Genomic DNA, 14,347 nt, shown 5'->3' on the forward strand with positions numbered 1-14,347 from the left:
CACTACTTCCCCAGTAGTTTGTTACAACTTACGGGACATTTATAGGGTCATGTCAACAATCTTTCATCCCACGTCATGGGATAGCTGAGTAGATGGCACGGAGTGGCCGCCGCGCCCAGCGTAAGCTTGCCCATGCTCTAGCAACAACAGGCATTATTCATTCGTACTAATTGCGCGAACTTTTATCGGGATGTACTTACTAGTACCAGAACATATCTCCAGAAAAAAAATAGGATTACACCAGTGGCAACTAAAGTATATCGAATTGGACCGTAGATAGCGCTATAATCCAAATAACACGAAAGGTCACATGCACATAGAGGGCGTTGCGTATGCGTTTCTTTTGTATGGCATGCATTAGTGCGCTGTCTACCCACAATTACGTTATTCCACATCGAGCAGTCTTCATCACACGAAACAACTTGCCGCGTTTGATAACCGTAGAACGTCAAATACATACGAGCAGACTTTGTCAAAGTTATACAGGCTGTACTACCTACGACAACCGCTCTGACTTCAACTCCTGTGGAACGAAAAGAACTCTCGTATTCAGCCTCCACAGTGATGTGAAGTGCCAGGAGCGCCACGGGAACCACAGCACACAACTTAACGACGTACCAGTTGTCCCAGTTAATGTTAGCCAAGCTGTTATGAGAAAAACAAGTACACTATGCAAGACAAGAACGTGTGGTGCTCGTTTATCACAGGTCAGAGGACCGAATACCGCAAGTCTTATAGCTGTATCTTGCACCCTGTTTCTTTCTCTATTTTTCTCGCAACGGCTTGGCTAGCGTTAGCTAGGACACCCTCTATACGGTGAAGGGGCGGAGTAGACCATATAATTTAAACGAAACCTATGCTCACAACACAGTATTTACAGCCGACCTGGGAAGTTTACAGACCAGAGGATCTGAGAAAAAGCTTATCTGCGCAAGCGCACAACTCAGTATGGTGTTCGGATTTCCAGCGTCCAGTATAGTATTCGCGAACAACACTGCGATGTGTGGTTTCGCTGGATACTGCCACAGCACGCTCGGGATTTCTACGTTTTCTGAGATTCCACGATCTATAAACTTTCATCCTTGAATGTACGTGTTTGTCTGACTTTGTGCCGTTATCGTGCGCTGCAAGCTATTCATCACGATCCGACTATAACCTGACAGCGTATTCTCGTAACGTCGTACGTATGTTGTCATTATCGGTTGCGGCGGCTACGAGTGTGTACGGCAATACCTGCTGCACACGGCTAATACAGACGACAAAGCGAGCAGCCGCCATCTTAAGCCTCGTTCCAATTCTGAACCAAAAAAAACTGCTTCGCGAATACAATATCGAAGTCAAAAACGACGCAGACTACATTGCAGTTCAAGCAAGATGGTCGCCTAGAAGCTTAGAGCCAAGTTTGCCTGCCTGAAGCTTCCGCACATAAAGAACATAGTCAAGTTTTCATATACAGTCCCCTATCAAAAGTTCCGAGGCCACAGCGAGTGAACATGTTCACTTCGTGAGCTGTAGCACATATCGAGCTTTTGATGGATGGATGGATGTTATGAGCATCCCCTTTGGAACGGGGCGGTGGGTTGCGCCACCAAGCTCTTGCTATTATACTGCCTAATGTCCTACCTATAGGTTAAACAAAGAAAAAGAAAAAAAAACACAATGAACTCTCACAACCACATTTCCTGACCCCCTATTGCGAACTTTGCTTTTGTATGTCTCGGTTTTTTGTCGTTTCCCTACTTTCCTTCCACCAATCTTCCAATCGCATCTTATTAATCTCTATTGGGTACATGTTTACTTTTCCCCTGCTCTCGCTGAACCCAAGGGTTTCAAAGAAGCCAGTGGAGCCTAAATCGACCGCTGGGTAGATGTCTCCACATTCTAATAAAACATGCTCCATCGTTTGGACACGTACTAACTAGCGCCCCAAGCGACCGTGGCACGAAGCTAGTGCGGTTTCAATGGAACAAGCGGGTTTTTTGCGAATAATTAAATATACGGAACGATTATTGAAAAAGGCGGGTGACGGAAATATACTAGAAGACAATCTACACGAGACAAATGCAGTGATCATGCTGTGAAAATCGAATTTCGTTCCCAGAGCGGTTAAAGATTCAAAAATGAAAGCCTGTGGAAACCACGAAAATTTGTACTCTATATTCTAAACGAAAACAGTAGTTGTGATAAAACTACGGCTGTTATTGTAATTGCCGCTACCACGAACGTAGTCCGGACACTCAGTTTTTGATTGATGCCTATCTCGACCCTCTACACATGGCGCAACACTGTTGCTAAAAGCGATTTTTGAAACACGGTCGTGTCAATTCCCATGGTATCTTGATAAGCAAAAGCGCATCGTTGCGGAAACCTCGGAAGCCGTTAGGGAGTGGTCTAACCGCACGCACCTATCGTCCCGCACCACGCTGGCAGCGGTTCAATACCGTGCTCCGTGATATTCATTTTTCAACAATATATCACGTAGTTTCACATTCTCCCACTAGATGGCACTATTAGAAAACTCAAGATTTGTTTTCCGTTGTTTTTCAGTGGTGTTCTTCACATATTATACTTGCTATCTTTACTTCCTAAAAGGTAGCGATGTGTTGTTCATTTGCAAGTCACACCTTTATAATCCCATTTTATTACTTGGACGAAGAAGCATGCGCCTGTCTTTGTGTTGCATTCAAAAAAAATTATTGTGCCTTATAGCATGGACATACTCGGGAATTCTGGAGATTGCACCTTCACCAATCTGTGGAACTTCAAGGCAATACACATGTGTAAATGAATGGGAAAATGTTAGAAAATTTTATTTCAATACATCGGATGAGTATTGACTTGAAGAAGCACCAAATTTAAACCGTAAACGATTTATTATAGCTGCCGTTTAAACAGTAATTGCAGAGCAAGTGTCATTCAGTCGGTTTACACGCGCATGTTCCGTCTGTTTACACAATGTTCTCGCGCACCTTGTGCGATTACCGTAGGACTGAGGTGCTGCTTGTATAATTTAGGAGAATCGATTTCAAAAGCAGAAGTGCACGGTTGGGCACATGCAAGCACATATCAAGTTCATGAACTTGAGATGCGCCGACAAAACCTATCGAAGCGTTCAAACTTGCTTTATAACAAGGCTACTGCACCATCAATATGCCGGCTGCTTTTAACTGCACCAGATGAAACCGTTAAAGCAATATAAATATTGGCGACACCATTTTATAATTCGATTGCACAGATTGTTAACCTCTAGATACGGAGTAAGCTGAGAAGTTGTGTGCGTAATCAACGAAGAAACGTTAATTACCTTTTCAATACTTGATATAGGTGGCTAATATAAATGAGTAGTTTGTAGCCCCTCCTCGTAATCACATTGCCGAGCAAAGAAATTTCAATTGAAGATGCCTCTGTAAGAGCTATCTGAACAAATACTTTGCAATTAAACACTCTCTGAAAGCGCAACTGACGCAGAAAAAGCACGTCTGTAAGGTCAACGTGACCGCACCTAGCCTTTTATGATGTCATCAATAGTATAGCTCCGTGAGCATGTTTCTTGCGGAAAGTCCGCTTTCCATTGTTATTCACGTTGTTTTTTGAAGGCAAGCACTTTAAAGTTTTAATTTGAATACAGCAGTGAACGCTTGCCGCCGGAAGATTCCTTGGTCGCCAAAGCGATAAATGACGCAGTGATGGTGCAGATGAAGCGCGTCGCTGGCATCAAGACAATGCGCTGCCGCCGAGGCAATGAAGACAACAAAGGTGAAACGCTCGGTAGCTGCTCATGGAGCCGTGCCAATGGTGATGAGGCCATCGTGACGAAATGTGGAGCGGCGATACTGAGACTCAGGCACTTTTTTGTGTTGATTTCGCGTTCAGAAAGACTGTGCTATAAATGCAGTGTCATTCGTTCTTGTCTAGAAGATTTCAATATGGGTTTAAATAAACTCTATATCCCATTCGTCCCGAGAGTAGGTGTAAGCAGGGCAATGGGGGCTCGCTCGATCGCACACACACATACGCGCACACACAAACACAGCCACAGAGATACGACACATGTTCACCCGCACAAACATTCATACGCGCCCACGCATGTACACACGCACAATAATGTACACACGTGCGCATGCACACACACGCGCGCGCGCGTATGCTCGCACACGCATACACACACTTACGCGCACGCAGATTCAAATACCGAGACACAAACAAACGTGCATGCGCAAAGGCAAGTACACACGCACGCACGCTCAAGGTGTGCACACCTAACAGGGGGTTAGGTGTGCACACCTTGAGCGTGCTGTGCCTTGGCAACTTTTGATCAAGACTGTACTATTAAATAAGTTTAGGCACTTTCAACCACCAAAGTATTTAAAATATAGCGATATTTTTGTGATGCCATTTCACCGACGGGAGGTGATTTCAAGACGCAGAGACACGTTCCAGCACTTCGGCTCCAAGCAGTATTCCTAGTCGTCAAAGTAGACTGGCTTCGATGCTAGCAATAATCAGAACACACTACATATGTGCTAAGCCTAAACAGGTTTGGTTCTTATACGACGACACCAGCGTTATTACGAAATCACTTGCTCGAAATTCTCTTACAGATCGAGAGAAGCAAGTCAGTCTGCACAATTGTTCCCATTATCTCGACCGGTTGACCCAACCCGCCAGGCGGACGACACCATCCTCACTGCATACCATGGGAGGCATGAGGCTGGCGAGGAATTCGTTTCTCAACTAACGAGGTCACCTAACGATGAGCTGAACTAACGGATCATGAACGTGTTCGTGCAACGACGACAACCACGCCCCAGCTCATTCATGCTGAATGGAAAATAACTCCGTCTTGTGCTGTTTTTCTGCTTACCCTCAAGTTATTCCCGCTGATTAAAAAACTGGCAAACTGGAAGAGGCCTTGCGTTAAGCTGCAGCAACTACGGTGGATCAAAAAGACCCAAGAAACTCCAAGAAGGTTTTCGTATCTGCCCGTTCTTTCGTATAATTTCTTATGTTTTATTTTTCCCCGTGGATAGGCCGGGACAGACACAGCTTCGAGAACCAGACCACGACCGCTTAAAGAAATTAAACCAAACAAACGATTTCGTGCTTGAACTCCCCAGCACGTGTAATCTGTTGACACTTCAGATCTTCCCTGACGATTCAAGGCTCATGCACGCTTCGTGCGGCTATGTAGACCATCCCGCATTCCTTGCTTCCCCCTGTTCCGCTTCGCTCCGCAACAAGCTGCGGTCAGTGGCCGAATGACGGAAATGTGCAAACGCGCGTGGTTAACGCACTCACAAAAAGCCAGTTTCCGACGAGGATGTTGTCCATGAAGCCGTGTACGATGATCTTGGTAGGCCTCCGCGGCCGGAACACGGTGCTGTGTTGCAGATGATCGACGTCGGATTGCAGGTACTCCTGGACCACGGGGTTACTCCGCGTGAAGAGCAGGAACGTTGTGTTGACTAGATGCCGGTCGTCGGGCAGCAACGACACCGGCCGGTACAGCAGGTGGAACCAATGACCACCGCTGTGGAAGCAGCCCAGGTCCGGCATGCATTTCTCGAAGAGGGCCAGGCTGTCTGCGTGTCGGAGACGAGGGGGACTCAAAGTGTGGACAGTGGGGAGTACGGACGCCAATGGCTAAACAGACGCTAGAGAGCTCAGATCGGCACGATGAGTGGGTACTAACTCACCAATACTATTACGGCTGTACTCTCACTCATACTCACGCCTACTAACTCGCGCTCTCCGCTCGTGCCCGAGCACAGTCGCCAACGCTTGCTCGCTTTCATTCATACTCAGCACCCGCTAATTCTGATACTCGCGTCCTCTCATATGCAGCAAACTCGTAAGCTTGTACTCACGTGCACTGGAACTCACCGGCATTCGTTCCAGTTGATAGCCACGTCCAATCACACCTCTTGTCAATCAAAAAAAGGAAATTACATTCTGGAGTATCACGTAACAAAACCACGATCTGATTATGAGACATGTCGTAGTGGGGGGACTCCCGTCTTATTTTGACCATCTGGAGATATTTCAAATGCACCTAAATCTAAGTGCTCGGGCGTTTCCTGCATTTCGCCTCCATTGAGATGCGGCCGCCGCGGTCGGAATCGAACCCGCGACATCGAGCTATGCATCGTAACGCCATAACCACTGGGCTACTGGGGCAGGGTTATTTTTTTTGTCACCCACTCACACTCTTTTTAACATCTGTACTATCATTCTGAAGCATGTATGAGTCAGTTTGCTCATGAGTGTAAAAAATGAATGCATAACACATTAAAAGACATCAGATTTGTTTGCTTGATGTATTCCAAACAGGAATCCTTCACCCAAAGAATGAAAGAAAGCCAACGAGACAAATATTCTACTTACACAGAATATATCGGCCAATTCGATTTCTATCCCTACTCCTGACTAACGAACCACCCTGTCGACACCAACCAGCACCTGTCACCTTTAGCAACGACATACACACACCACACGTCAAGTCACGCTACTTATCCCCATACTTCTCAAGAATCAATGCGTTGAAATACGTTTTTCCCAAGAATTATAATGGAACGGAACAGTTTAAAGATTTACTATATATTTGCACTCTGTAACCCCTCCTTAATATCTTCCATGTATTTTTCTTTGCATATCTGGGGCTTGCACCCGCCATAATGTATGTACTATATGTAATAAATAAAGTATACATCAGTCGAAGTAAGCTTGCGGGAGCCAACGGGAGCTTCACACTTTCCGTAAACATATTACAGTTGCCGGATGCCGGAACACCGCAGATACCGATGGCAGTAGCATCGTTGATAGAGATACCTTGTGCCGCTTACTCGAACCCCATTGCCTTAGAAACGTCATTGCGTCCTTCATTGTTATCGCAGAAGGAGAAAAATAAATCTACTGTACGGCTATTGACTGTTGCTGCAGGCGTGTTTTCAACAGCGGAAGGGCAGAACATAGCTGTTGTCATTATAGATAGCGTTCCCGTGACGTCACAGACGCAGTTTCTCACTGCGCTAGCACCCGAACATGGTGGTTACGACAACGTCAATTCCATCATATTATCAAGCGTACATTATTTTGCTTTCAACGGTGACCGTGTTTCACTAGATTATCACTGTTGTCGATTTGTCGCTCGGCGTTCCTTGTTTGCGCAGCTTCTCGGCGTTCGCGAACCGAAAGAGGGCGGCCGCGACGACTTCAACGCAAACCATCTATACTTATGTATGCTCTAGTTCTGCGTCACTAGATGGTGCAACCAGCGCTGCTGCGCATGTCTCTCTCCGGAGTAGTTGTGTTGCGTAAACAAGTAATGCGTTCACACACAGGTTAAAACTCTCTACTCAATCGGCAGTCAGGCAGGCACGCAGCACGAAGCGCTACACAGCGACACTTGCGTGTCTAAGGTTCCCCACCGACTGTCCAGGAGCATGGTCCAGTGAACAGCAGGGCCAACCAGAGGGCCCACCAGGGTATCCAACCCCTCATGAACTTCGGGTGTTCGTCGTGGGACCTGAGGGGGCGCCCCCTGGAGGGCGCACCACAACTCTTCGCTTCACAGGCTCTGCGAGAAGAAAGTGGCAGCGTGCAGTTAGAGTCACTAGAGGGGAGGCTCAATCTCAACACCGGGCCTGCAGAATACAAAAAATTGCAATCCTTAGCGCGTTGCTAAGGTTACATGATTCAAAAAGCAGGCGTAAAGGGGCACCACAGTATCAACAAAACACGTGTCGCGTGAAAAGGCGATCTCAGATTTCTTTCTCGGCCGCTGAGGAAGTGTGTCGGGCCGGTGGAGGAGACCAATGAGAAGCGGCCGACTTATGAACATGGGCTAGCAGCTATTTACTAACAAGCTGCCTTAGCTCTTCCACGAACCATCGCTCATTTTATAGCCTTCCTATGCCCGACCCCAAAGATTCTCTCGGAAAGGAGTTATCAACTGGCTGCCCGGGAGGCATATCAGCAATAAAGCACCGAAACACGGCGATGGGTACGTCGAGAAGTGTCAATCATCCAGTTCGCTGCACCGGCGGCGCCAGGAAAAACAAAAAAGTGGCCCGATCGCCAGCTTCTCCGCAGTGCACGATTGCTTAGGACAAACGCGATAGCCTTCTGCCTATGGAGGCACGAGCGGCGTTGATAAAACAGACGCGCAACTCTTCTGCCTTTGGTAGCATACGTAGTAATTCTAGAGCGGACGATCGACCCCAATAGTAATGGCGTCGCAACCCTTCCCACGATGCACGGCGAGGAAGCCAGCCGCACAGAAGACGTGGTTTCAATGAAAAAAAAATTATGCAGATCCCACGCACTGTGGGAATCGATGTAAGCGAAGCTTTCCGTGCTGGATGCTTCGATCGACAAGAATTAGCGGTGACGTTGACGGCTAAAGCTTCATTTCTTCAACGTTTAGGCTAACACGAGAGTGGTGAGTTGATGTTAAACGGTACCTTTCGTGTACCGCTGCTGTTTTTCTTGCGTAGTACACAGAACACACAGGGAGAGGTGTTTGCTTGAGGCGTTCTTGTGCGCCATAGTTTATAACTTCTGAGAGGGTTCAGCGTTGTCATTTAATAACATGGCACATCGCATTGTGGCAGAAGTCTTAAACTTGAATTTGATTATGGGGCTGTACGGGCCAAAACCACACTCGGATTACGAGGCAAGCCGTAGTGGCGGACTCCGGATTAATTTTCACACCGTGATGTTCTTTAACGTGTCCCAAAATCTAAGTGCAGGTGCGTTTTCTATTTCGCCCCCGTCTCAACTCAACTTCAACTTTATTTCGCATTTTCCTCTTTCACAGCAAAAGACAAGGCAAGGGCAGGAACAAAAAGCTGCACAATCGCAGCTTGGCGAGGTTCCTGTCCCGTCTTTGACAAAAAGTTGCAGCATATTCACAAAGAGAATCTGTTACATGTGTACAAAACAATTTCATATTATACAGACATTGATATTCACATCAGAACATTTATAACATCTATATACATATATTCCACATGCGTATCTACACCAACCCAGCATCTTTACATATTTGCATCTGTACATGTAGGCATACATCTGTATCCAGAAAATGGGAAGGAAAGAAGATCATGCACAAATTATAAGCAACACCTGAAAAAATACACTTTAAAAATACCAACAATTTTACTCAGAATGTAGCGGCAATGTTCAGAGGAACAAAAAAAAAAGAAATGCGGAACGATGGAAAAGGGAAATTTGGAACATGCTAAAAAACTAACACGAATAAAAAAAGTCAAAATTAAAAAAAATGCAAATGGTATGATTTATAACATTTGACCATTATTAAATTTAATTTCAGTGCCTTTCTCGTAATAGCATTTAGTTCGGTATGGGAAGCATGTATCAGGTTTAATATTCTCGGCACCTGGTACTGCAATAGCTTGAAACCATAATTAGTTCTTGTGAAAGGTAACACCCACTGGCTCTGTTTTCTGATTTGATATAACGCTTCCCTTGATTTGACTAAGTTGCACAAGTTTATGAAAACACTGTTGTTACAGCAAAAATATTTTTTTAATTTTTAAGACTAAGTTATAATCATAAAAATATTCAATAGGAAGCACATTAAGAGCACGAAATATCTCGAGTTATGTGCATCAAATGGCGCGTTGACAGCATGTCAGTCAGTTTTCTTTTGTAATGTTTTTAAGCTTCGTATGTTTGCTTGCAATGTCGTACCCCACACTAGATTACAATAGCTAACATGTGAAAGGAAGAGACTTATATGAAATCAGTTTTACCTTAGAGGGCAGTATGTGTCGTAATCGACAGACTATTTCACATGCTCTCGCCAAAGTGGACATAATACGCTCAATGTGTGTATCCCAAATTAAATGTTTGTTAAAAATTACACCTAACGTTTTGACATTATCGACTAATCCTATCCTTTCTGTGCCGAGGTAAAGAACTGTATTGCAGTTTACACGTTTTTGTGGTGGCGTAAACAACACAGCCTTAGTTTTATATCCATTAATTGCTAATGAGTTTAGATTACTCCACTTTTGCAATAAGTTTAAAGTTTTATTTGCCATATTTGTAAGTTGTGCAATATCAAGTGATCTGAAAGAAAGACTAGTATCATCCGCATAAACTATGAATTATGCATGTTCAGTAATATTTGTTAGGTCATTAATATAAATGTTAAATAAGATCGGTGGAACGCCTTGTGTTAGTTCTCTTGCTGACGAAAGTTTTGATCCAATTGCGACGCACTGCCTTCTGTGCTCAAGATATTATTTCAAAAGTTTAAGGGGAATCCCGCGAAAGCCATAATGGTTTAATTTTGAAGATAGGGTTTTATAGTTAACCGAAGCGAAAGCCTTAAATAAGTCAACGAATACACCTTGAGTTAACATTTTGTTCTCAAAGCTATTTAAAATTATTTCTTTTTCGTCAGCAAGGCAAGCTCTGTAGACATTCCCTGCCGGAAACCAAACTGCATATGTGTTAGGATGCTATGTTTATCACAAAATGACTTAATTCTCGCGCAAATGATCTTTTCGAGACCCTTCGAAATTACAGGAAGTATAGATATTGGCCTATAATTTGTCAAATTGTTTTTGTTTCCGGACTTAAATATAACAATCACTTTCACTTGTTGCATTTTCTCAGGAAAGACGCCGTTTAATAAGGAAATGTTAAAAATGTGAGTAAGCACATGTAACAAAAGATTACGCACAAACTTAATGGGTTTAATCTGCAATCCATCTATATCGCGCGATGTGCTGTTTTTTAAGGACAAAAGGTCGTGTATACTGCTGGTGTAGCAGGTTAACAAAAAGCTGTGTAAGCATTGGGAGTACTCAGAAATGAAGTCGCATTTATATTATACGTGCTTGGGGTTAAAGACGTAAAGTGGTTGTTAAATTTGTCACCTAATTCTTCACCACTAATTGCTTTGTTATCAAGTGTCAGCTCTAATTCCTGCTTATTATGAGATTCCGGCAGTAGAAGTTTATTTACTTGACGCCAAACGACATAGGCTCCCTGCAATGGTCAGGCGGCGCGGCGATCGGCTCAGCCGTCAGCGCCACCGTGTCAGTTGCGCGAAACACCGAGGCGGCCGCTGTTGCGGAGGCATGCTTTTGCGGCGCTCGTTTGAAACCTTTCGGACGTTCTAAATTGCGGTTTTAATGCAATCGAAAACATCGAGGCCCATTTTGGACCACCGACGCTTGAGAAAGGACGTAAAATCTTTTACTACAACCACGTATACCGTGTCAAAGAAGTAAACAGCACGGACATCACAGTGAGGTGCTTAAATTAAATTGCGGTGTTTTAGGTGCCAAAACCACGATCTGATTAGGAGGCACGCCGTGGTGGGAGACTCCGGAATAATTTGGACCGCTTGAGGTTCTTTAAAGTGGACCTAAATCTAATTAAACGGGTGTTCTGGTATTTCGACCCCATCGAAATTCCGCCGCCGTGGCCGGTATTTATTCCCGCGACCTCGCGCTCAGCAGCCCAACACCGCAGCCACTAAGCAACCACCGCAGGCCGCGAAGTATTTGTCACAACAAAGTAAGTATGCTCACGACGTCGATCTCGAAGTGCGTTAACAAGTCACTATTTTATGCCGCTAAAGTGAGCAAATACGGCCGTGGACGTCTTTGAACTGTCATTTGTCGCTTCCTTACTTGGAGCGTGCCTTGCCCCTCACATTGTATAGGTTTTGGCGAATTGGCAGGTAAGTGCTTTGTTGTCCGTTGACGAAGTGCCTCGAGCATATTCTGGTATTGTCGTTCGGGCTCGACTGTGAGAGGGCATTACCGCTGAAGCATCATAGAGAGCAATCAGCTGAGACTAAACAACGTGAAGACTGAACAAACATGCGCTTGTGTGCGCGAGGGAAATGCTAATTTTCGAATACTCGACGTGTTCTGCAGTGTACTCCAACCTTAGTTCTGTTGTTGTAAGCGCGAGAAAACATCGGCACGAATGAGCTCGGTTCCAGCATTCGCGTCTTAATCTTGGCGCAGGAAGAAGCACAGCGCATACAAGCGCTTACGAAGCTAGAGTTGACACCTAACAACTACTGCAAGTTTGTTTTGAAGCAAGACGAGCTAAACAACTATCAAAACTGATTTACAACTGCCGGAATCAGTTCACGCATTTTTATGCACTTGACGCTTTATTGTGTATTTTTGCAGATGCCGCTGCTGGCTCATTTTCATTTTTCTTGTTTTTGCACTTCCGTCTTAGTTCGTTTAACAGAAATTCGCAAGACCGACACGAACCGCGACGATCCACTTCAGCCGCCGGGTTGCTTCCCCCGGTTTTAAAGGGAAGCGGTACAATTTGATGCCGACATCCCCTTCGCGGTTGTGACATTTCTTAACGCAGCAGTATCTGCGCTTGTTCTTTTTGTTCACACTTCTCACGAAGAAGCTGCCAAGTGGCCGCGGGGAATCCATTGGAAAATTGGAAAAGCAGGCTTGCAGGCGGGCCTGAGCGCACCACGGACAATGGTGAAATGATGGTGAGGGCCTACCCGCGGGTGCTCACCGCCGCTGCCAGGTGGCGCGACATGTACAGGCAAACTGCATTGCAGGGTGCCCATCGCTCCTAGTTCCCGCTCCATTAAAAACGTTTTCAAAATGTCTGTTCTTGGCATTTCTCAATAACTTATTTATAGAGTTTCTGCATCTTTTAAAGGAAGTGAAGTCCGCAGGATCCCGAGTCTTAAGAAACTTTGCGTACAAAGAATATTTTTCACGGATCATTCTGAGGCATTCATCAGTAAACCATGGTTTCCTAATCTTTCTCGATTTTTTTATCTTTTTTTGTACGGAAAACAAACTTCGTAAACTTTTAAAAGTGTATCGATAAGTATATTATACGCTTCATTTGCGTCTGTGCAGTCAAGTACAGAGTTGAAGTTAATTTATTTTTATTTCTGTGCGAAAATTTTCCAGAGTTTTCTGATTAATTGCTTCAATCTGAAGTGGGTCAGAACGATGACACTTCCAAAATGCGCGATTAACCTTATATATCATGTACACGGACGAGTGATCTATGTTTCCTTCAATTACACCAGACTGCACTTAGCCGTCCGAGCTATTTGTGATAAACAAATCAAGCGAGCTTTCGGAATTGCTACAAATTCGTGTGGGTGCCGTAATTACGTTTCTACAGCAGAAAGAATCAAGAATAATCTGCAATCTTAGCGACTTCGGCGTATTTACCAGAGGATTAATATTGAAATCCCCGCCAATGACAAGTTGCAAGTGATTTGTGCTGATAAAGCACAACAATCTTTGAATAAACACATAAAATATATCGGTATGCGGCTGCCGCGATAGGGATCAAATCCACGACCTCTAGCAATGCCATAGCCGCAAAGCTTACGCAGAGGCCACTGAAGTTTTGATTTGACGGTCGACCGCTTCCGTAGTGTCTCCTGTACTTCTCCTGTCTGGATGTCCCCTGGACTCCTGCGGTGCGTTTTAATTAATGCAGCTCTGCTTCTGCACGCCCTGCCCGCGTTGAAACCCGCTTGATATATTCGCATGGCGTTTATTTTTCAGAAATAGCAGCAACGTACTGTATCGTATCTTGAACTTAAGCTTATCCTGTTTCCCCGCACCCACTGTCTTATACTAGTGGGGTTTCTTTGCCTTCTCATGTCACCTCCCCCCTCTTATATTAGAACTGCCTCTTCTCCCTCTCCTCCTCTGCACAGTTCTATATGCGTCCCCTCTGGCCTCGCACGTTGGTAGAAAGGCAAGCGTTGCAGTTTCTGCAATGCTTCTGAGAGGCGTCACGGATGATTACAGCTGTCAAGCGGCTAATGTGGCGACGGCCAGGGAGCTGCAGAAGGCATTGTGCACATTCGACGTGGGGGGGGGAGAAACGAGCTTATCCCGCCGCCTTTTCTCTCTTACTCTCTGAACCATCCCCCGACGCGGTGTGCGTGGCAGCAGCCCACAGCAGCAGCAGTGGGAAAGTCGAAGGAAGAGGCAAAGAAAGCTTAGCATTAAAAGAAAGAACATAAAATACAGAGATATGGAATAGGCTCGACTGTAGTATGTGTATTACAACCCGGTCACCGCGAAGGATGCATTGATGATGTGTCATTAAAAATGTATTGCTGAATACATTTGCCATTGAATGTATTTGAGTACAGTTGCCATTCAATTGCGCGTACTACCACTACCAAAGTCTAGGGTATCGCGGTGGTAAAGGTGAAGCTTGTTCAATGGTAACAACACTTTATTGTACTAGCCTGTGGTCGAGAATATTTTAATTGTCTGATAATTCTTTCGCGCACGCGCAGATGAGTTTTGCAATTGATCCATCCTGGCTGAGCCTG

At 45.0% G+C, this 14,347-nt stretch overlaps 1 protein-coding gene across 3 annotated transcripts in view; it reads right to left on the bottom strand.

The window, feature by feature from the left end:
• LOC126544607 (pancreatic triacylglycerol lipase-like) overlaps positions 1-14,347 on the bottom strand; it is a 42,880-nt gene that overhangs the window by 13,215 nt on the left and 15,318 nt on the right. For all 3 annotated transcript variants that reach the window (XM_050192033.2, XM_055077767.2, XM_050192032.3), the window contains 2 exons: positions 7,428-7,576; positions 5,299-5,582 (listed from right to left, as the gene is read on the bottom strand). In XM_050192033.2, coding sequence (XP_050047990.1) covers positions 5,299-5,582; positions 7,428-7,500 — 357 coding nt within the window. In that variant the 5' untranslated portion in view covers positions 7,501-7,576. The remainder of the gene's footprint in view (positions 1-5,298; positions 5,583-7,427; positions 7,577-14,347) is intronic.

Source organism: Dermacentor andersoni, chromosome 10 (genome assembly GCF_023375885.2).
Source record: "Dermacentor andersoni chromosome 10, qqDerAnde1_hic_scaffold, whole genome shotgun sequence".
Lineage (NCBI taxonomy): Eukaryota > Metazoa > Arthropoda > Arachnida > Ixodida > Ixodidae > Dermacentor > Dermacentor andersoni.